Source organism: Rhinoraja longicauda, chromosome 14 (genome assembly GCF_053455715.1).
Source record: "Rhinoraja longicauda isolate Sanriku21f chromosome 14, sRhiLon1.1, whole genome shotgun sequence".
In the NCBI taxonomy this organism is placed as follows: Eukaryota; Metazoa; Chordata; class Chondrichthyes; order Rajiformes; family Arhynchobatidae; genus Rhinoraja; species Rhinoraja longicauda.
Window position 1 is genome coordinate 16,420,702 of NC_135966.1, and position 24,964 is coordinate 16,445,665.

The 24,964-nt window shown below is 42.5% G+C and overlaps 1 protein-coding gene across 1 annotated transcript in view; it reads right to left on the reverse strand.

The window, feature by feature from the left end:
* LOC144599835 (nuclear factor NF-kappa-B p105 subunit-like) overlaps window positions 1-24,964 on the reverse strand; it is a 53,144-nt gene that overhangs the window by 25,158 nt on the left and 3,022 nt on the right. The window contains exons 2-5 of the mRNA XM_078411086.1: window positions 8,377-8,467; window positions 7,649-7,689; window positions 6,341-6,439; window positions 1,683-1,831 (exon numbers count right to left, since the gene is read on the reverse strand). Of these exons, the coding sequence (XP_078267212.1) occupies window positions 1,683-1,831; window positions 6,341-6,439; window positions 7,649-7,689; window positions 8,377-8,467 (380 nt within the window). The remainder of the gene's footprint in view (window positions 1-1,682; window positions 1,832-6,340; window positions 6,440-7,648; window positions 7,690-8,376; window positions 8,468-24,964) is intronic.

Below are 24,964 nucleotides of genomic sequence, written 5' to 3' on the forward strand. Positions count from 1 at the left end.
GGGGAATCTTTGTGTGTGACAAAATGCCCAAGGGAAAATTAAAATACTGCCAAAAATGAAGACGGATTTCCCAGAAATATATCCAAAATGAATCTATTCTTGTTTAACCCAATTTTCAACAGCACAGAATTGTTTTATTTTCGAGTTGTGTGAACAAACTTCTCATCTCAAAACTTTCAATCTGATCTCTACTGCTTTATACAAAGCACAAAGAGCGAATTCTTGGAAGCAGAGTTGTGACATTTTTTGAAGACAGTAAAAATTCAGAGTTCAGTGTCACTTTTCAGCATAACAGTTGGTACAGGTCCACCACCAATTTTCCAGCAACTGGTGGTCTCGCACCTCCCCTAATCCGGACAAAATTACGAGAGCTCGCTTGAAATCCCCCCCTCCCCACTCCGTGGAAGCCCCCCTGAAAATGTGGTACCTAGGCCGGGTAAGGCGGCCGATCTCAACCTCATCGGGACTTCCGCACCAATTGGCAGGTCGAATTTACCTCTTGCAGCCAGGGCTCTGGAACTCTAGCCCGGCCAGAGCCGGCAGATCCGTTCCCATAGCTGACTTCCGCAGCCAATCAATGGGTTGAATTTGCCCCCTGCAGCTGGGGCTCTGGAACTTCGGTCTGACCGGAGCCGGCAGATCCATTCCCATAGCCAACTTCCGTGGCCGAATTTGTGGGCCTGTATCTCGGCCCCCTGAGGCCGTGACCTCCATTGGTCCGGCAAGACGGATAATATAGTAATTGTATTACTTGGCTCGAGAACCAAGTGTGCCGGAAAATCGTTGGTGGACCTATGATGTTATGCAAGTGACCTCAGATTGGGGAGAAACACAATGGGACAGAAGTAGACCTGTAATCTATTAAGCACCTTCATCCTCATCCCACTTCCTACCAAAATCCCTTTCCATCAACTTTATTGAAAGGAATAAAGAACCTTAAATCTGACTCCAGTAGAATTGAATAAGCGACTCATGTTTGACTAACCTGTAAGGTGGCAATTTGGTGGGACAGGCTTGGGTACGTTGGCGCAGCGGTAGAGTTGCTGCCTCACAGCGCCAGAGATCCGGATTCGATCCTGACTATGGATGCTGTCTGTGCGGAGTTTGTATGTTCTTCTCGTGAACATGTGGGTTTTCTCCGGGTGCTCCGGTTTCTTCCCACAGTCCAAAAGACGTAGAGGTTTGTAGGTTAATTAGTTTTGGTAAAAATTGTAAATAGTCCCTAGTATGTAGGATAGTGTTAGTGTATGTGTTAATCAGGGGTCAGTGCGGACCCGGTGGGCTGAAGGGTCTGTTTCCACGCTGTATCTCTGTATCTGTATCTGTACCTATTAAACATTGTTCATTCCAATACAAACTACAATATGTCCTTAACCAAGGGACCAGGCAAATTCTTTTGGTTTTCTCGGGAAAGGTTAGATTAAAGTTACTTCCTTGTAATGATTATTCACCTCATTTTACTACTTTGACATGCAAGATTTTTAATTTTTATGTCAATATTATAGCCATATGTCAGAATTGTAGCTACAACATTGAAAGTAACTACTTTCCAAAAATCTTTTGCAGTTGTTATTTCTGATTTGCTATATTTATCTAACCTACAGTTCAGATTCTAAGCATAAATAAGCTGGATCTGAAATAAACTTCTGAATACCTGCATTGCTTTAAACCTTTTTTCCTACCTTGTAGTCATGTCCTCGGAATTTATCTCAGCAAAACAGATCCCATTTTTACATTGTCTTCCTACCAGGCTGTGAACGTGCAGAAGTGGAGGCTCGTCACTGGTAACCAACTGCACAATAACCCTGGCATGCCCTGTGTAGTTGTGGATCTATAAATCAAATGAAAGGTTGGGATTTGTCGTCATTTAGTGGTCTGGTACAATGTGAAATAAAAACAAAGAGGAAGAAATTAGATTTTTTTTTTCAAAAGTAAAGAAACGTAAAATGAATGTAACTATCTGTCAGCAGAGATATGTTGGCCTGGATTGTACATGAAATGGCTGTATCACGTATGCCCCCTGCTGTAATTGCACAGCTGAACAAACATATGGGCACCATATCTGAGGAAGGATGAGCTGGCTCTGGAGAGGCTCCAGAGGAGGTTTACAAGAATGATCCCAGGAATGAGTAGGTTAACCTATGATGAGCGTTGGTTGGCACTGGGCCTCTACTCGCTGGAGTTTAGAAGAACGAGGGGGACCTCATTGAAACATGCAGAATAGTGAAAGGCATGGATAGTGGATGCGGAGAGGATGTTTCCACTGGTGGGAGACTCTAGGACTAGAGGTCATAGCCTCAGAATTAAAGGATGTTCTTTTAAGGAGATGAGGAGAAATATCTTTTGTCAGAGAGTGGTGAATCTGTGGAATTCTTTGCCACAGAAGGCTGTAGAGGCCAAGTGAGTGGATAATAGGCAGAGATAGATAGATTTTTGATTAGTACAGGTGTCAGAGGTTATGGGGAAAAGCCAGGAGTACTGGATTAGGAGGGAGAGATAAATCAGCCATGATTGAATGGCGGAGTAGACTTGATGGGCCGAGTGGCCCAGTTCTACTCCTATCCCTTATGACTTTGTGGCATTGAGGGAGTAGTCTCCTTGAGATCTTGGTGCCATGCATATCCCATGAAGTGGAGCAGTCATCGTATGCTGTATAGGAAGGAACTGCAGATGCGGGTTTACACTGAAGATGGACACAAAATGCTGGAGTAACTCAGCGGGACAGGCAGCATCTCTGGAGAATATCTCCACTGACATTCCCGAAACGTCATCCATTCCTTCGCTCCAGAGATGCTGCATGTCCTACTGAGTTACTCCAGCAATTTTGTGTCTCGTGCCCGTATGATGACTGGGCCACAGATGGTGGAAGCTGAGCCTCAGTCATTGGACTGCTCTGATGGCAGCCCATGTGCTGAAAGACCCATTCAACTAACTGACATTCAGACATTTCAAAATTGTTGAAATACATTTCATCTTAAAACTTAAATAGCATTTCAAAAGGTATTAATAATCTATCTATCTATATATTACTAAAACTCTCATCTTCTTTGTTCCCCACTTCCTGTATGTTTGTTCCCCATTTGTTTGTCCCGTATGTTTGTCCCGTGTGTTTCTTTGTGCGGTTTTCATCCAGAAAAAAACGGTACACGATAGCGCGACAATTTTAGGCCCACCCTACTCACCATTCCCCCATGGTCTGAATAAATCCACTTTTGTTACTTTTACCTAATAAACTTTAATAAATGCTTCCCACCCCCCCCCCCCCCCCCCCAGCGGGAGGACCAGCGGGAGGACCGGCGTCTGTCCCGGCGTGCACCACGCCCGACCTTCCTCCCATGGTGCAGCGCGGTGGCAGAGGTGGCAGCAGAGGGTCCAACATGATGGCCGTCGCAGCCGTTCCCCGCAATCGCAGTCGAGCTGCAGGAGAGGCTTCGGGTCCACGGCTCCCTCTGCCTGCAGCGCTGGACGCACGGGGACGAGGTCAGTGGCTTTTCCCTGTCCCCCCTCGCCCGCCCACGACCCCGGGGGACACTCCCCGCCCAGCAAGGGCTCCACGGTTCAGTGGGGTTGGGGGCCCGCAGGAGAGGTTTCCACCCAACGGGGGTTGCCGCGCCACACTTCAATCCTCAGCCTCCTGATTTTCTTCTCACCAGCTCCACAACATAATATCCCCCCCACAACACTCCTGCTTCTGCTGCTCCACCTGTATTATGTTGACTAGATGCAGTTAAGTCAGAATGATCCAGATTGCTTGCTTGCTTGCCATGCCAAGCTTGCTCCGGATTTTGTGGTGCTGGCTTGGCAGAATTTATTGCCTGCTATTCCAATTAAGAGCAAAATACACTTTTAATATAGTCCTCTAGAGGTTACATGTTGCCACAATTCATTTTCATGTGAATCCTACACGTTTGAAAGAAGCATAGGGATCTGTGTCCTGGCCAGTTTGAAGAGATTGTGGGAACCGGGTCTTTGTAAGTTGGAGCGCAGTGCAGTAACTGGGGCCTAGTGAGTTGGAGTGGAGTGTGGAAATGGCGTCCCTGTGGAGGGGCAAACATTACTTGGTGAGCCACATGCCAAACTAATTCTGGTGGTTGGAGTAATTCAACCACCAAGAGAGAGCTAGATAGAGCTCTTAAGGATAGCGGAGTCAGGGGGTATGGGGAGAAGACTGGAACGGGGTACTGATTGAGAATGATCAGCCATGATCACATTGAATGGCGGTGTTGGCTCGAAGGGCCGAATGGCCTACTCCTGCACCTATTGTCTAATGTCTATTGTCTATAATTTCGGAACAGTTGAATGGAACGTGCTGTTCCTTTCTACCCAAGCAGATTATTAATGTTTTACTGGTGTTTTAGGTAGTCACATACCCTTAGGTCAATTTTCCTCCATTTTATTTTCAAGTTAGAGGAATTGATAAATATGTTAACCACATAAAATATTTAGAGCATTATCAGTTACATAAATGTTATATATACTGGAAATAAAATTATAGTTATACAGCAATAGCTACACAATCCATCGAATTTCATTCCTCTCCAATGACATAAAATTCAATGCATTTTCTCCACTGTTCTTGAAAGTCTGCACGAAAAAACAATGCAATACTTAAATACTTTAATTAAATAATTGATCAAAATCAGATTTTATTCACGGATGTTTAACCTTGAAGCAAAGTAAAGGGAGATTTTCAATTAACAGTTGTGATTTTCTTTTGTAGCTTTGGACAGAGTCGCCAAAATATTCACCTCTTAAATGGATAGATCTGCTTGTATATGCAAATTGGTGGACAATGTATGTATTTTTAAAGTGGACACCGACAGGCTACTGGGGGTGTGAATGATACAAACATTTTTAACATAAGTCTTTAAAGAGAGTGCTGTAGGTTGTTTTGAAATAGCCTGCAATTTTTTTGGAGATATATAAGAACATTAGAATTACGAGCAAGAGTTGCTACTGAAACCTGCTCTGTTGTTGAATAAGGCCATGGCTTAAAGATGGCATTGCAAATAGTTAATTTAGTTAGGAAGGCATCTGAGATACTGAACTTCATTAGTTAGGACATTTAATACAGTAGTAGGGAGGTTGTGCTCTATTTTTATAAAATCTTAGTCAGACCTTGGCTGGAGTACTGTTTGCACTTCTAGTCAACAAGATATAGGAAACATATGATTGTGCTGGGGATGCTTTGCAACAGATTCATCAGGGTGTTCCCTGGGATGGAGTAGATTATGAGCAGAGACCGGAGAATGTAGATCTGTTAACATTTTCCACTCCAGACTAGGAGGGGGTTATCAGTGAAGATGTTTGGGGTATTTTAAATTATGAGGGGTATATACAGACTAGACTGCATCCTCATATCAGTGGCAGATCAAATTAGTTCTCACAGGTTAGGGTAAGGGAGAAGAGATTGAGAGGGGATATGAGGAATCCTTCCTCACAGAGAGTGGTAGGTACTTGGAATGCACTGCCTAAGAAATGGTTGAACCTGGATTGCTGATGGCATTTAAGAAGTGTCGAGATGAACACTTGATCTAAAACGTAAAAGGAGATTTTCAATGAATACTTGTGATATTTTACAGAACTCTGGATCAGGTGCTGGGCAATGGGATTAGTACAGAAGGAGTATTCAGCCTCAACAACTCATTGGTAGGAATTTCCAAAGGTTCATAGTCCTCAGAGGGAAGAGAGAAACGTACCTTCAGGAAGGAGATGAGAAGGAATTTATTTAGTCAAAGGGTGGTGAAACTGTGGAATTCATTGCCACAAAAGGCTGTGGAGGCCCTTTTTTAGGCAGAGATTGATAGATTCTTGATTAGTACAAGTGTTACGGGTTATGGTCAGGAGAATGGGGTAAGGAGGGAGAGATAGATCAGCCATGATCGAACGGTGGAGTAGACTTGATGGGACAAAAATGCCTAATTCTGCTCCTATCGTTTATGAACTTATGAAATGCCTCCTTGATTTTGTGTTAAATCAGCAACCTCTTATTCTGAAACTGTCCCTGGCTTTATATTCCCACAGAGGGAAACGTACCCCTGAACCTGATTTGCAGAATCTGTTTCAATAAAGATCACCTTTTATTCCTCCAAAGTACAATGAGTGTGGAATTTCTGTGGGTGTTGCAGCGACATGAATATCCATCTTGTGTGGAACTTAATTATGCTTCCCATCTCACAATTAAGGTTTACGATTAGCCCCAAATTCTCATACATTGTATTATTTCTACTTAGTTATAATTAACTAAATATTTATAAGTTATCTTGTGACACCAAATGTTTAAAGAGACATAGAAGTTTTAATCGCACAGTCAGTTCATAGTTTTGTTTACATTACCCACCTTCACGGCTGGATATGTTTTATTGTTCTTTTCACTTGATACCCCAGGTAAGCCTCCATGAGATGGTCCTTCACATCCATAACGAAACCGAAAGCCACGCTTCAAAATAGAAATGCAATGCACTAACTACAGTGTTTCTCAGGTGATTGTAAAATATTTAACAGTTAACACATATTACAGTGGCCATTGGGTGGCACCATCGCAGCGGCACGGTGGCGCAGGGGTAGAGTTGCTGCCTTACAGCACCAGAGACCTGGGTTTCATTCTGGCTATGGGTGCTCTCTGTATGGAGTTTGTACGTTCTCTCTATGACCTGTGTGGATTTTCTCTGGGTACTTCGGGTGCTCCGGTTTCCTCCCACACTTCAAAGACATACAGGTTTGTAGGTTAATTGGCTTTGGTAAAATGGTAAATTGTCCCTAGTGTGTGTAGGATAGTATTAGTGTATGGGGATCATTGGTCAGTGTGGACTCAGTGGACCGCATGGCCTGTTTCCATGCTGTATCTCCAAACTAAACTAAACTAAACTAAAAAATATCAAACTTGGGTTTGCTAATGCTGTTTTTTTTCACTGAACTTAATTGAATTGAGATACAGGATAGAAACAGACCCTTCGGTCCACTGAATCCAAGCTGGCCATCGATCACTCATTCACACTTTCATATCCACTCCCTACGCACCAGGGGTAATTTAGAATCGCTTATTAACTTACAAACCAGCACGTCTTTGGGATGTGGGAGGAAACTGGAGCACCTGGAGGAAACCCACGTAGTCACAGGGAGAATATGCAAAATCCACACAGACAACACCTACAGTCAGCAGCACTACCCGCTGTGCCACTGTGTCGCCCTGTTTAGTTTCAGACATGAGCCTTTCTGTTCCTCAAGGAAGTTTTGGAATCCAGTTGGATTGTAAGTGAGCTGCATGTTAATCCCCTTGCTTTTGTACCTCTTACTATTTTTATGAACAAATATCTCTTACTCTGTTTAAATTTTTCATTTGGGACTTCTGCCATTTTCACAATGGTTTGTTTGAAATATTGCTTCTTACAGTGCCCTTACAGTAGCACTACCGCTATGCCAAAGTGCTGCCCGTTATTAAGCAATAAAATAAACATCTTACTTAATTTGAATAGCTGTCTATCTATTCCCAGAGATTCATAATTTTCCTGCAATGTATCAGAGTCAAACATAATATGAAAAACCACCTGTGCAATCCACAAGATGAATATCAACTGACACTAGAGGCCTGAATCTTAGTGTTACCAGTAAAATGAAAAAGATAATTGGATGATTTGTTTCAGCTTACCTGCTTAGGTTGTTCAATGATTTCAATGTAAGGATCACATGCTAAATATGAAAAAAATACCAACGTTACTTATCATTTAGGAGATCATTTGGATTGGACATTTATCAGAAAGCATTGATATTTGTCTCCCCACTACTCCATTTATACTGAGAAGTGGAGTGTTAGACAGGAATCATGTTTAATAAGCGACTGTTCACTCTTTGAATGAGCCTCAAAGTGGAAAATTGATTAAAATCACCATAGCAAGTGACAACCTTGATAGAAATATTTATTTTTGCATCCTGGGTTCATTTTTCTTGTTCCAGCAGTTAGAACACACAAACACATCTTTTATTTGCCATTATAGGATCTACATCAGCCGAAAGCATTGAGGAAGGTATGATCCCACAACTCCTAAGCTGCAGAGGAGGGTATGAACAATTATTCAACTGGCTTCCCCTGGAAGGTTGTTAACTATCAGCTGTCTTCACTCGAATGATCTCTGCCCCCAGCTTGAATGTAGACACAAAATGCTGGAGTAACTCAGCGGGTCAGGCAGCATCTCAGGAGAGAAGGAATGGGTGATGTTTCGGGTCGAGACCCTTCTTCAGACTGACCACAGTTGGCAAGAAATCCTCACCCTCGATAGGAAGGGAAACCCATCTTCAAATATGTAATTTTATTTTTGCCGTGTACAGCACAAAGGAAACATCCCCTTTCAGAGAATAACAATCATTGCAACCACTTACTGAAGTGTGAAGCAGCAGCTGAAGGGTTTAAATCTTGATAGCTGAGAACGTAGTTGATGTCAATGTTACTGTAGTGATCAATGTTCTCCATCTGGACAAAAGATAATCATAAAATGTATTCTCACTGTTCTTCCAAGGAAATGGTTTTGCAGATATCTTATGCTAAGGAACACGTTTTAGAATGTTCTATACTCATTTGTGAATTCCTTTTGCATTCTTTCAAGTAATATTCCTCTACCAAAATATCATTAATATCAATGTACAAAATGCTAGCCAACACACACTTCGGGATTTAATATGTTTCAAACAAGGCCCTTCACACTGTTCTAAATTGCAGTGGTAAGAGAGCTAGCCTTTCCAATTTTTTACCCCAAGACAACTAACCCATTCCAGATATCTGTCTAGTAACCCTCTGAACATCTTCCAACATGTTAAGAACCTTTCTTGAATAGTGAGGTTAATACTGTGTACATAATTCCAGATTGACCTCACCATTATCTAATATAACTGAAACATAACCTCATCATTTTTACATGGTGGAAGGAACTGCAGATTTAAACCGAAGATAGACACAAAATGCTGGAGTAACTGAGCGGGACAGGCAGCATCTCTGGAGAAAAGGAATGGGTGACGTCTTTTTGCCATTTAGTTCCCCTGACAGTGAACAACTGTCTGTTACTTCTGTGTAAGTAAGTGTGTAATACATAATTACTTCCTGTACCTGTACACCAACCCTTTCCGAATCAAGCACTGGAACACCCACACATGTTTGCATCTTAGGACTCTGCAAGCTCTTAGCATTTAAAGAATATGCTATTATTTATCACTTTTCTAATCAAAGTGCCAATTTTACATTTACCTACATGGCATTATTCAGATCTTTGACCAATCACTTAACCCATCTATTTCTCTTCACTCAGCCTCTGTACGTCCTCTTCAAACATTACCTTAAAGAACTAAAATCTGACTTCCCTTCCAAACACCATCGACTCTGCCTGATTACCCTGCAATAAGGTCGTTGACAATAATTTCTAACCTTTTCCCCATTGGCAGATGTTGAGCTGACTGCCTCTAGTTTCCTGCTTTTGATCACCCTTCCTTTGTGAATAAAAGAGTGGCATTTACTGTTTTCCAATTTAATGGAAATTCACTCATTCCAGGGAACTTTGGAAAATTAAAGCCAATGCATCAACTAACTCACTAGCCATATCTACTAAGATGGAAGGATAAAAACCTTCAGGACCTAAAGATCTGCCACCCTGCATCTCCAACAATGTGCAAACCACCATTTCTCCTGAGATGCTGCCTGACCTGTTGAGTTACTCCAGCATTTTGGGATACCGATGATTTCCCTGCTGATTGTAGCTTTCCTTCTTTCCTTTCTTCCTTCAATTCTCTAAGTACAGATATCCCTGAAATGTTAATTGCGTTCTCTACAGTGAAGACTGCACCCATTTCATTCATTTGTCATCTCTTTGTTTTTAATTATTAATACTCCAGAGCTCACTTTGTGAACTTTTCACATTATTAATTATCTAAAAACCACGTCTTATATCTGTTTTTATATTTCTGACTACTTTTATCATATTCTCTAATATTTCTTTCCTTATTATTTATTCTTATATTGTATCCAATCTACTAATCCACTACCCATCCTAGCATGTTAATTCTTCACAACGTTGCATTTTTTAAGTGTTTATAACATTAAAACATGATGAGAAATTAACATCAAAACATGCTGAGAAATTACTATTTTGATTTAAAAGAGCAAATACATTTTCAATACTTGAAAAGACAGCACACGGACAATATAATTTATATATTCCTAAAACTCTCATATTGTTACAACAATTTTAGGCCCACCTTACTCACCATTGGCCTGCGGTTAAAATGATTGTTATATTTTAAAATATTTTCACTTTTTAAACTTTAACAAATTTGATTGTCTCTACCACCCGCCCGAGTGATGGGAGTGGCGGCCAATGGGGGGGGGGGGGGGGGGGAAGGAGAGCTCTCCTGCTGCTGGCCGCCGCGATGGCCGCACTGGGGCTGCGGTGACTGGCTGCCTCTCCCCCCTCGCCCGCCCCCCGGCCCCGGGAATTTTATGGGGGTTTGAGGGGGGATGGAGTGGATGAGTGTCGTCAGTTGAGGGAGGGTTGCCGAGCCCGCAGAAGAAGTTTGCACAGAGGGTTGATGGGCCCATAGGAAAGATTTGGACCCAACGGGTCCACACCCGTCTAGTCTAAAATAAAATTTTAAAACAGTTTATATTAACGATGGCTGTTTCTGCTCACTAATTCAGTTACATCCATAAGTATTGTTTACCATTTGAAAGGCAGTTATAAAGCAGAAGTGAAACCTTGACTCGCAACTTGGGTAGCAAAATAAAAAATACCACCTGGCATCAAATGATCTTTTGCAATTTACAGATAATTGATTTTTATGATTAAAGGACATGGGAGACATTAATGCTGTACAATTTTAATCAAATGCTCAACCGATCAATTGCGAGTTTTGTCCAGTTGCCTAGAGGAATGGATATTAGATGGCAAAGAGCTATCCTTAATTTTGACACCCTGATCTCTTTTACATCAGCCGTGGAAAGACAAATAGACAGCAGAATGCAACTCATCAGTTTGCGGTTGGTTAACATGAGACTTCACTGGTCAGTAACAAGTGCCGGGGATACTTGGTAACATGGAGGAAGCAGTTCTGTGACAGTGATTAATCATACACTCAGTTGGGGAGGAGCAGATCCATTCCTCGAGGCATCTCCACAAATAATTCAAACTTACTTTTGCTGAGCCTCCGTACCTAGATCATCACAATACAAGTTATGATCAGTTCTTTCACTGAAATATCTAACAGCCAAAGTGTGGATCTCCTTACTTTGATTCATTCATTAAATCAGGCAGCTGCTTTGGCTGACTAGCCTTTAAAATGGGTGAAGATAGACACAAAAAGCTGGAATAACTCAGGCAGCATCTCTGTAGAGAAGGAATGGGTGACGTTTCAGGTCGAGACCCTTCTTCAGTCTGAGTCGGGTCGAGACCCTTCTTCACCCATTCCTTCTCTCCAGAGATGCTGCCTGTCCCACTGACTTACTCCAGCTTTTTGTGTCTATCTTCGGTTTAAACCAACATCTGCAGTTCCTTCCTACACTTTAAAATGGCTGAGCAGTCTTGGAATTTGTAGCTTTAAATGACCCTCTGGCATTGTTTTATTACCCTCACTTTACCACCTCCATCACCAATGCCAATTTTTCCATGTGGAAACCAATACCAATATCCATATCTTAGTTTAGTTTATTAATATTGTCATGCGTACGAGGTGCAGTGAAAAGCATTTTAGTTACATGCTATCCAGTCAGTGAAAAGACTGTACGTGATTACAATCAAGCTGTCCACTGTGTACCGACCGATACGGGATAAGGAGAATAACGTTTAGTACAAGAAAAAGCCCGGTTACCTAGAAAATACATTTAATTCCAAAATCTATCCTTTGCTTGCATATTTTTCTAGAATACACAAATATTGATGAGTTAAAGTAGTTATCATCACGGTAGTTTAATAAAATATCATCTGAGTCTATGTCTATAAACTTAACATTAAAATATTTGACAATACCTTTAAGTAGTCATTCGTAATCTATAGGAATACTCAGACTTCTTTGGGCAGAAGAATTCATCAGTTGAGCAAAGCTTTGAGCACTATCCATTCTCGTCACTTGGGTCACATAGCTGTTTCGTTTTCTGTTAAGCAAATGATTTAGCTATTTGGCCAAACGATTGGTTGCATCGTGCATGGGCTGATATGCTTCAATGGCATCAAGGATATTTCTGCAGATGTTATCTCTTCAAAACTGCAATGGCTTTCAGGCTCAGATAAAAATGTATCTATATATAAATATAATCTATTGCAGGATGTTATGAGAAGGAAAATAAGAAAACATGTTTGAAAGTTTAACATATCTTAATTAAGAATAGAGAAGATATCCAAATGTCATTTTCGATGCTTATTGATTTGTCTCTGTACTGCCTTGTTCAAATAATGTAGTTATTTGTTGATGGCTTTTTTTCAATCATGACAGCTCGATTCCTGGCAAATTATTGTCCACAAGGGAATGTGATGATATTACTTTGCTGATGTCATTCAGGCCTTTCCAGTATATTGCAACTTTCCTTTGAATTTCCACTGGGGGTTCTGACTCTCTTCATTCACCTGTAACCTATTGCCCTCCCAGCAATACTCACTGTTTAGCCAACACACTGATTTCCACGTTTGTCCAATCCTCTTTCCACTTCTTTCTCATGTCTCTGTAAAATTGTTCTGGTTTACTTCACTCACATGTTTAAACTGTAATGTTGTATTCTTAATGTTTTAATGTTTTATGCTTTATTCTTAATTGTTTACTATATGTCCGTGTTGTTACTTGTGAGCGGAGCGCCAAGGCACTTTCCTTGTATGTGTACATACTTGGCCAATAAACATTCATAGTTCATGGTCATAGTTCATAGTTCATAGTTCTTATGAACTCCCAAGCAGAATATGAAGAAGGGTCTGGATCCGAAACATCACCTATCCATGTTCTCCAGAGATGCTGCATGAGTTATTCCAGCACTTTGTGTCCATTTGTATATTTTTTGCCACATGTCTATGATTGTTCCTTGTGACAGGTTTTGGTTTTTAATCATTTACTGCCTTCCTACTTCCATTAAAATTCCAGTTTCACATTCAGGGTGTAGTTTGTTTTGAGTAAGAAAGCTGCATCCAAAGAAGCAAAGGTAGTGTTAAGTAGTCACGTCTGCTCCTCACAACCCCCAAGGCTCATCTTGTGAGTGGTTTTAGTTTAGTTTAGTTTAGTTTAGTTTATTGTCACGAGTACTGAGGTTACAGAGTGGTTGCAGAGTGGGTCTCTTCTCTCTGTTTGTGCTTTCTCTCTCTTTGTCTCTGCCTCTGTCTCTTTCTGTCTCTCTCTGTCTTTCTCTCTCTGTCTCTCTTTCTGTTTCTCTCGATCTCTTTCTGTTTCTCTCTGTCTATCTGTCTCTCTGTATCTCTGTCTCACCCCGTCTCTGTCTCTCTCTCTCTCTCTTTTTCTCTCTCTCTCTCTCTCTCTCTCTCTCTCTCTCTCTCTCTCTCTCTCTCTCTCTCTCTCTCTCTCTCTCTCTCTCTCTCTCTCTCTCTCTCTCTCTCTCTCTCTCTCTCTCTCTCTCTCTCTCTCTCTCTCTCTCTCTATCCCCCCCTCCCCCCCTCTCATGTGCCTCATACCCCTGGTTATATGTTATTTCCTTCTGATTTTGTCTGTTTTCCAGTTATCTCTACTCCTTTCAAAAATATTTTAGTGTTTTTTTATTACTAGTTCTTCCTCATTTATAGATTAAGATTAAGATCTAATTTGTTTACTGTCTCATAGACTGACATGTTCCTTGAATAGGTACCTTTATATCAGTTATCCAGAGTTTTGTCACAGATGTTGCTGACGTCAGCAATGTGATTCTTTGGATTCTCCACTCCCCCTTTATTCCTATTGCCTCCTATTGCCTCCTATTGCAGCCCAGTGGTATAAACATCGACCTCTCCAACTTTAGATAGTCTCAACCACCTTCTCTGGCAGATTGTTCCATATACCTACCGCCCTCTAAGTGAAAAACCTGCCCTCAGGTTCCCATTAAATTTTGCCCCTCTCAACTTAAACCTACGTCCTCTGGGTAAAAGACTCTGTGCCTTCACCCCATCTATTCCCTCATGATTTTAGTGTGAGCTCTTAGTTCCCTGTCACCAAAGGAGCATCCTGGTAACAAACATAAAAATGAATGCTGATTAGTTGTCAACATGTAAGATTTGAGAAGTTTTCCCTCATTTGAAAAGCAACGCAATACCAAAGAGCTGCAGTTTGGACAGTTTAAACAAGAGACTGGGGCTGATAGCGGAGAAAGGCTGCGGTCAGATTAACAAAGGATGTCACAATCTGTGGGTCCTAAAATGGCTGCAGGACCTCGTGACCAGCCACAAAAGGTAAAAACCTTACATCCCAGTCTCTAGGTTTTTCTGCAAAGCCATGGCCAGAACAAAGGATGGGTATTGGCCATGCAGAAACCCACGAAACCAGGTCGGAGTCCAGACACTGGGGCGCTGACATCAGCATACTCACAATGCCCCAAGCCGACCTAAACAGTTCATCTCAGTGAGGGGGCACAATAGCCCATAGAAAACTACCTGGTAAGTGATGGGAAACCAGTTAACACCCATCACCTCACAATGAAATCCCAATTTACACCGTCTGGCCATCCCCGGTATCCCCGATCATAAGCGCAGATCAGAAGAAAAACCTCATACATATCTTTTGAACAAAGAGATTCCAAGATCTGGCGGGAGATAGGACGGGTCAGGGAACAGTATAACTGGCCACTACTTTGGGTGAAAAAGTTAAGACGGACAGGAGGCAAGAAGCGCAGAGAAAACCAGGTTCGAAGTCAACTGAAGTCAAGAAGAAAGACGGAAAGAAGAACGGATGCAAGAGAGAGGAACAGGCACGCAACTCGAAAAGAAATACTGCAAAAACCGAACAGCCAGTAACCCCAGTAATAACCCCATGGTGAGCATGCACTTCAAATCCTACATATCCTGGACATAGTTTAGTGTAGAGAGGAGGGTGGTTGTGAATAAACGTTGGGTGTGTATTAAAATATGGGTTGGTCAAGGTTGCGATGCGTCGTGCGTTCCCCATCTGACAGTCGTGTATGTGTCTTGCAGAACTGTGTTTAAGAATTCATAAGTAAAAGGGTATTCGTGTATATGTTTTGTGGAACTGTGTGTGTTTCAAGAATTCAGCGAAGAAGGTATTCGGATATATGTCTCGTGGAACTGTGTGCTTTTAAGTTTTCAGCGAAAAGGGGTATTCGGGTATATGTCTTGTGAACTGTGCGTTTTGTGATTAATAAATAAAAGATATTCATGTATTCGGTATGTGTATTATAGATATGTCTTATCGAACTGTATAATAAGTATTCATGGACAATAGTCCCAAGTGCTGAATAAAAGCCTTTTTCATTTAAACCCTGGTTTTAAAATCTGGTCTGGTTGAATTTTTTCTGCACTATAAGAGCTCCTGCACCTAAGTCCAGTGTCCAGAACCGTAAGGGGTGAGTGGGTCGAACCACTCACGGGGAACCAGTGTGCACGGCCTGGTCAAGGGATCAGAGCAAGGCACGGGGACCTTAGGTCGGGCGAAAGCTCGGCGCTGAAACCCCTTACAACATGAGGAACCATGTGAACAAACAAATGCTGTGCATGACCTAAGCTCTGTGGGATTGTTTGCCCCTACATTTTGCAACTAGGACTCAAAGCGGTAAGTCCAGCAATTACGAGATAGGGCAACCATATGCAGGCCTTTAAATCAATTTCAAAAACTGTACAAGTTTCACATATACACTAATGAGCATCAGAAAACTAGCTTAGGGATTTCAGTACTTGATTAGTCTGTGCCCTTTTGACCCAATGCAAACAGCATACCAACACTCATGCTGTTGTCTTCCTTGTAATGAGTTGGTGTTCAAAATTAACTGTCCTTTTAGTTGGCTTATCCTTCTTCTCCCCCTGTGCTTGTCATCTCCACAAACAGCTCCATGTTATGAGTGGAAGCTCACCTATGCTGCCTATATCAACCTGAACTCTTATTCAGGAATGATGCTGCAGCTGCAGCAGATTCTGGAAGGGGTCCAACAATGGGCATGGATCAGGGAGAAATTCAACAATGGTACCAACAGGAGAAAGCATGATTTTTGGCACAGGGAGTAGAGAGGAGAGGAGTTTTGTTTCTGCACCAGTCAGAATGCCCTCCAGGCACAGTGGAGAGATGGCACGATGGTGTAGGGGCGGCACGGTCGTACAGCGGTAGAGTCTCTGCCTTACAGTTCCAGAGACCCAGGTTCGATCCTGACTACAGGTGCTATATTTACGGAGTTTGTATGCTCTTCCCATGGTTGCTTTTTCCCGGGTGGCTCTGGGTTTCCTCCCACACTCTAGAGACGTACAGGTTTGTAGATTAATTGGCTTTGGTAAAGATTGTAAATTGTCCCTGCTGTTTGTGCTCATGTGCAGGGATCGCTGGTCGGTGCGGACTCGGTGGGCTGAAGGGCCCGTTTCTGCGCAGTTTCACTAAACTAAACTAAACTAAACTAAACTAAACTAAACTAAACTAAACTAAACTCAGAAGGAAATGAGAGAAGATAGTGGAGCTCAACAGCAAGAGCTATGGATGCACTGCTACTGAATTTCAATGACATTGAGTGGTTGAAGCCAATGAATTCTGTAACACTGCAAATGCTTCAGCATTCTTGCATTCTGCTCTATGCACTGCCCTTCATTATCTGCCTACAGCTATTTGAGGTCATCAGCAGTTTCCTTCATTGAAAGTTACTAGCCACTGGAACAGCAATGTGGATAGGCAAAAGGGATAGTCAAAGGAGTGCAGAAGATAGGCACTAAGAGATACATATGAGTAGATGCTTAACGTCTTGGATTTGTTTTGGTTTGTAACTGAGGGCAGTAACTTGGTGAATTAGGAGCCCAACTGTTTTCAGTGTTTTGCTGGTGAAATTGGTCAGGAGCGGCAGTCCATCCTTTTCCTCTTCCTGCCTCTTCCTCGTCTCCATCCCACTTTGCCTCAGTTATAATTCCACAGCACTTGGATTAGTGAACCCAGACACTTCATGAACTATTATATTTGGAATGGTGCCTTCTGGTGTGCGGAAGACCACTCAATTATGATCATAAAAATCTATCGTCAACTGAAGTACAAATCATGAATGGAATAGCAACGGCGAAGGCAGTTTTTCTGCTGCTGTATAAACACTCAGCTGCACAAGATTAAGAGATGTCATTTGTGGGAGCATTGAACTCCAACTGATAAACTTTGTAACTTAGTCAGCTCCTCACACCGATGATATAACCTGACAATTTGCGAGAATGGATTGTTAGTTCTGAGAAGGCAATTTAGGAAGGTATTATCTTTCCATTTCCCCTGCTTGCCAATCTCAGCATTTCAATGGATTGTGTCCCTTGGCATTGACCTTGGCATTGAAGTTTCCCAGAAGGATCAGTTTCCCCTCCTTTTGTGAAGTGGGACAGAGTTTTTTCAAAGTTGGAGTGGAACTCTCAGGGTTGGTGTAAATGTGTTGATGACAGTAGGCCACCTCATATCCTGACACTAGATTTACAAAACACGCTAATCTGAGCTCCGTCCGCCGTGGCAACCGATTATAAGGTGGACTGGAGGAAAAGATTCAAGGACGTTCTCAAGTCCTCCTTGAAATGCCGTAACACCCCCTCGGAGAGTGAGGAGGGCCGTCGGTGAGCGAGGGGATAGTCGAGAATGAGGAAGGCCATCGGGGAGCAAGGAGGGCCGCTGAGGACAAAGGGGGGAGCCGGCGGAGGGGCGCCAAGATCAAAGGGGGACACAGTGGGTGGGGCGTCCAGCGTGAAGGGGGAAGCTGGCGGGGGGGAGGGGTGGGGCACTGAGAATGAAGGGGGACCCCGGAGAAGGGGCGGGGTTGCTGCCATGTGCGGCGGCAGGTCGTAGATAGGACTGTTTGGTGAAATTTGTAACTTTTATACTGCCATGGTGAGGTCTGCTGCATGGTTTTACTGGGTAGTATGCAAAAGAAAGCATTTCACTGTACCTAGATACATGTGACAATAAAGTATCCTTGACTCATTAAATCATTGAATTGAATCAAGGGGGATCTATGGCCGATGACCTTCAGACTGGAGAAAGAACATTTGAGATGGAGGTTTTGAGAACCTTAGATTCAGTGCGCATGGTGCAAGGTGATCACCATCTCCCAAATGGCACACCCATGCACCATCTCCTGCCCCTGTTTGCAGAGTCTGCTGGTCCCAAATGAGCCTCAGCAACTTCCTCATGACCTGAATTCAACTGAAAGGAAGTCATACCTAAGCCTGTCAAACTGTCTGAGATAGAGAAGAGAATCCGTCTATTCAACGAGAAATTAAAGAGTAATCTGGAAAAGGCCATCAGCTCCCTGTTTACACCATGCTTATGTGTCAGAGGTTATTGGGAGAAGGTAGGAGAATGGGCTGAAGAGTGGAAGATAGATCAGCCATGATTGAATGACCTTATGCTCAATCCTTATGACCTTATCACTTACGACCTTATGACCTAATGCTCAATCCCATTTTTATCCCATAAAGTAGGCATGAGTTCTGCAATGGCTGAGCCCACATAGTTAATGTGACATAACTAGAGCCAGGATGTTTAGGCGCTAAAAATCTCTGAAATAGGCAGGCAAATAGGCATAATAAAATTACAAAAAAGGCACGAAAAAGTCATTTATTGATTAAAAAAGGCATAAAAAGCCATGTATTTCCACCACCAAAATATGGGTAAAAATTATAATATAAAGGTATACTACATTAAATGACCAAAGTTGCACATAATTACTGGCACTTTTTTCAAATTATCTGGTGTTATAAACTATGCCGTCCATCAGACAGAATATGCTTCAGTTGTGAAAAACCTCTTTCTACCCCAGCTGAGGTTAATGGTGCATACCCGAAACAAGCTACAGACTTAATATTCATGTCGATATCTTGTGCATAACAACTACCTTTGAGAACTTTAGCTATGTTTTGTATTTCTTCAAGATCTTTGTTACCTAAAATTATCTAAAATCACTCTCTCCCATTTCCCTTGTATGTCTTTACCTACATCGCCAGGAACTTTACAAATATCGTCAGTTACTTTTTTTAATTTTTATTTTAATTTTTTTTATTTTTTTATTTAAGTTTTAACAGAACTCATACATGTTACATTTCATAGTAAGCAATAATAACTACATTATAAATTCGGTTATACATGTATTGTTCTGTATTATCTCCCCTCCCACACCCCCCTTTCCCCCCACACCCCAGTTAAAAAGAAGGAAAAAGAAAAAGAAAAGAAAGACGTACAGGTATGTAGGTTAATTGGCTGGGTAAATGTAAAAATTGTCCCTAGTGGGTGTAGGATAGTGTTAATGTACGGGGATCACTGGGCGGCACGGACTTGGAGGGCCTAAAAGGCCTGTTTCCGGCTGTATATATATGATATGATATGATATGAAAGAGAGAAAGAAAGAACAGTTCAGTTACTTTGTTGAAAACCTGTAAGTTATTCACTAATGTTTTGCCACGTTTCTCAAGGGAAGTGATAGCTTGTGGGAAGTTTGCAAAATTGGAAGCAATAAACACAAGATCGCAGTGGACTGCATGACTTCAGAAACTTCTTCTTCAAAACACTTGACGATTTCTTTTCAAAATTTGCAGCATTGTAGATTACAGCAGAGAGACATGTACCCCACCAAGTCAAAACGGGCTGAGGAGGTAGCCTTCCTGTTCTTGCCACCAAAGTGGATAACCTCACATTTATCCACATTACACTGCATCTACCATGCACCTCTAAAATATTAATTAGAGGTTTGCATTTATTCAAAAACTGATAACTTGTTTTTTTGTATAGACCAGTTAGCCTTTCATCGGTAGTGGGGAAGATGCTTGAGTCAATTATTAAAGCTGTAATAACAGCGCATTTGGACCCTGGTTCTGGACTCCCCCAACATCGGGAACATTTTTCCTACATCTAGCCTGTCCAATCCTTTAAGGATATTATATGTTCCTATAAGATCCCCTCTCATCCTTCTAAATTCCAGTGAATACAAGCCCTATCGACCCATTCATTCATCATATGTCAGTCCCGCCATCCCGGGAATTAACCTGGTAAACCTACGCTGCACTCCCTCAATAGCAATAATGTCCTTCCTCAAATTAGGAGACCAAAATTGCGCACAATACTCCAGGTGCAGTCTCACCAGGGCCCTGTACAACTGCAGAAGGACCTCTTTGCTCTTCTTCTCAAATTCTCTTGCAATGAAGGCCAACATGCCGTTAACTTTCTTCACTGCCTGCTGTACCTGCATGCTTACTTTCAGTGACTGATGTACAAGTACACCCAGGTCTCGTTGCACCTCCCCTTTTCCTAATCTGACACGATTCACATAATAATCTGCCTTCCTGTTCTTGCCACCAAAGTGGATAACCTCACATTTATCCACATCACATTGCATCTACCATGCATCTGCCCACTCACCCTACCAATCCAAATCGCCCTGTAGCCTCATAGCATCCTCATCACAGCTCACACTGCCACCCAGCTTTGTGTCATCCTCAAACTTGGAGATTTCACATTTAATTCCCTCTTCTGAATTGTTATATTGTTATATATATTGTAAATAACTGGGGTCCCAGCACCGAGCCTTGCGGCACCCCACTAGTTACTGCCTGCCATTCTGAAAAGGACCCATTAATTCTTACTCTTTGCTTCCTGTCTGCCAATCAATTCTCTATCCATGTCAATACCCTACCCCCAATACCATGTGTTCTAATTTTGCACACTAATCTCTGTGTGGGAGCTTGTCAAAGGCTTATTAAAAGTCCAGATACCCCACATCCACCGGCTCTCCCCTGTCAATTTTCCTAGTTACATCCTCAAAAAATTCCCGAAGATTAGTCAAGCATGATTTCCCCTTCATAAATCCATGCTGACTGTCATGCTTGACTAATCTTCTGGATTTTTTTGAGGATGTAACTAGGACTAGGACCGTTCCCTCCGTAACTCCCTGGTCCACTCGTCCCTTCCCACCCAAACCACCCCATCCCCGGGCACTTTCCCCTGCAACCGCAGGAGATGCAACACCAGTCCCTTTACCTCCCCCCTCAATTCCATCCAAGGACCCAAACAGTCTTTCCAGGTGAGACAGAGGTTCACCTGCACCTCCTCCAACCGCATCTATTTTATCCGCTGCTCTAGATGTCAACTTCTTTACATCGGCGAAACCAAACACAGGCTCGGCGATCGTTTCGCTCAACACCTTCGCTCAGTCCACCCTAACCAACCTGATCTCCCGGTGGCTGAGCACTTCAACTCCCCCTCCCACTCCCAGTCTGACCTTTCTGTCATGGGCCTCCTCCAGTGCCATAGTCAGGCCCACCGGAAATTGGAGGAACAGCACCTCGTATTTCGCCTGGGCAGCTTGCAGCCCAGTGGTATGAACATTGACTTCTCCAACTTTAGATAATTCCTCTGTCCCTCTCTTCCCCTCCCCCTCCCCAGTTCTCCCTCTATCTTCCTGTCTCCACCTATATCCTTCCTTTGTCCCGCCCTCCTGACATCAGTCTGAAGAAGGGTCTCGACCCGAAACGTCACCCATTCCTTCTGAGATGCTGCCTGACTTGCTGAGTTACTCCAGCATTTTGTGAATAAATACCTTCGATTTGTACCAGCATCTGCAGTTATTTTCCTATTACTGTGGACAATTTCCCAAGTGGAGAAACAAAGAACTGCAGATGCTGGCTTATGCCACAGATAGACACAAAGGGCTGGAGTAACTCAGCGGGTCAGGCAGCCTCTCTGGAGAAAAAGGATGGGTAACATTTCGGGTCGGGATCCTTCTTTGGACTGTGCGTGCATTTCCCTGAGGAAAATGCAATGGAAAGCAAAGGTTGTATGTAGCACCGCATGCATCACACCATTAAACACAATCCAGTTGATAATGCTGGCAGGTGTTAAAAAAATATGTAATAGACAAGAATTTAAAAGTAACAGAAAGGAAAGCCTTGCAGCTGTAAGCTACTTTTCAGGATATCCCAAAGCATTTTACAGCTAACGAGATTAATGCTTTCTCAGCCATTATTTGTTGAATGGACTGCAAAAGATAACTACTGAATATAATATCGCCTCTGCTTATTTCAGGTCCATCCTAAACTTCGGCATTTCCTTTTATTGTAACTATGTTCATTTTGGTCACCCTGCATAATCCTCATCCTCCCTACAGAAAACTGCTTCATAAGACTTGAGCAGGATGCCGTATATTATCCGGTTGCAGGCAGGCCTTCCTCCTAAACTACCACTATCACAACACCGCCAAGGCTATCTCAGCCCCTTAGTCCAACATCTTATTCCATTGCATGAGGCTTCAACTTATCATCAACTCCATCTCAGGTTCTGAGATCATGACTTCAAATAGATTCAGTTGGAGAAGAAACATCTGCTGCCTGAGCTCCCACATCCTGCAGCAACTGCACATCATTATCTCTTCCTGAGCTGCCGCTCATACTATTAATGGCAACGTTACAGTTAACTTTGTTAAGTTTGTTTACTTTTTCTATTTAAATTCTGATTGCACATAACCTACATGTTCCTCCTTCCTGCACAGACTCTAGTTAAAGTGCCTCAACATGACAGGAAGAATCAGTATTTCTGGTTACACTGGGGATGCAGGGATTGTCCCTAAGGCAAGGAAGATTCAGAAGGTGATTTGATAGAGGTTCGGAAGATCACGATTGCTTTAGTTAAGGTGAAATGAAGGTTTTCTCATGAGCAGACAGTTCAAGTACAAGGTGGCACAGATAATAGCATTTTGAGTAGAAGATGTAAGAGAGATATGCAGAAAAATAATTTAACCATACAGTATAAGCATAATTAGCATTCGTCCATCTGTGAGAGATGCTGATGTGGCTTTGACATGCCTGGTGTGAAGAAGGGCGGCACGGTAGCGCAGCGGTAGAGTTGCTGCTTTACAGCGAATGCAGTGCCGGAGACTCAGGTTCGATCCTGACTACGGGTGCTGCACTGTAAGGAATTTGTACGTTCTCCCCGTGACCTGCGTGGGTTTTCTCCGAGATCTTCGGTTTCCTCCCACACTCCAAAGACGTACAGGTATGTAGGTTAATTGGCTGGGTAAATGTAAAAATTGTCCCTAGTGGGTGTAGGATAGTGTTAATGTACGGGGATCACTGGGCGGCACGGACTTGGTGGGCCGAAAAGGCCTGTTTCCGACTGTATATATATGATATGATATGAATAGTCTCAGGTTACAGGTGCGACTTACAGGTGCAGTCTTAGCGCCAAACATTATTCACGTTATTCCCTTTATCATATATCTGTACATTGTAGATGCCTTGATTGTAATCTTGTATTGTCTGTCTGCTCATTGGTTATCATGCAACTAAACCATTTCACTGGACATGTGACAATAAACTAAACTAAACTAATGTCATGTGTAGGAAGGATTTGCAAATGCTGGTTTAAACCGAAGATAGACACAAACTGCTGGGGTAACTCAACGGGACAGGCAGCATCTCTGGAGAAGGAATGGGTGATGTTTCGGGTCGAGACCCTTCTTCAGACTGAAGAAGGTATCGACCCGAAAAGTCACCCATTCCTTCTCAGTCCTAACCTGTAACCTGAGACTGAGATTCTTCGTACCAGACATGCCAGCATGGGGATAGACACAAAAAGCTGGAGTAACTCAACAGGTCAGGCAGCATCTCTGGATAGAAGGAATAGGTGACATTTTGTGTCGAGACCCTTCTTCAGACTGAGAGTCAGGGGAGAGGGAACCAAGAGATATGAAAAGGGACATAGACCAAATTAGTGAAAGATATGCAAAAAGACAGATCAAAGCCAGCAACAATGATCAAGGAAAGGAGGAGCAGACAATGATCCATTGTTGGCTATGGGAAAGGTAATAACAAGTAATACAAACAGTGAAACTCAGCAGGACATCTGTGAAACTAACTTGCATGGGGAATGCATGCATGTCAGCATGGGGAATGTCCCCCCCACAGTCAGTGGGCCAAGTCTTGTGTGGATTTTCTGTTTCATTTAGATACCATCTTATCCTTCTGAACTTTTATCAAAGTAGCTGGGACATGTTGGTCGGTGTGGGCAAGCTGGGCCTGTTTCCACGCTGTATGACTCTATGATTATAACCTCTCGTTATATGGCAGCCCCGCTATCTCAGTAATCAATCTGGTGCCTTCACTGCACTCCCTCTATGACAAGTAAATGATATGGAATTCACTGCCTGAAAGAGCAGTGAAAACAGAATCAATTAGAGTTTTCGAGCAAAAATCGGCAAGTCGCTTAAGGGAAGATTATTTGGAAGGTTTTTGGAAAAGAGCGGGGATGGGAATCAGAGGGGAATGTTCAACCCGGAACTGACATGAATTTATCGGCAAATTGTTCCAGGGAATATGAAACATCAGAGGATAATCTTAAAACAAATCATTTAGCAGTGAAATCAGGATGTTCGTTTTCAGGAAAAGAGTCACGGAAATTAGGAATTTGTCCTTTCAAAACAATTGTTGGTGTTTGGTCCAGTTAAGTTTTGAGAGAGAGGTCAATGGGTTTGCATTGTGCAGGAGTACCAGGAGATACAAAACAAAGGCAGGAAAATGGAACACAGGCGAAATGGCCTACTTCTGTTCTTTTGTTCAAAGTTTCAAGGTCAGTTTATTGTCACATGTACCAATTAAGGTACAGTGAAATTAGTGTGAAGAAAGAGGTTTGTTGAGTAAACCATTATTCAATGGTGGATCTGGGGCATCGGTTATGCCTCTCAGTGTTCTGACTGCTGACTCTCAGCTGCCAATTCATTTCTCTTCTCAGCCTGGTCCTGCCTTGTCCAGAAATTTTGCCAACAACTGCCACTGGTAAATTCTCGTCAGAAATTTAAAGCAGCACACTGACC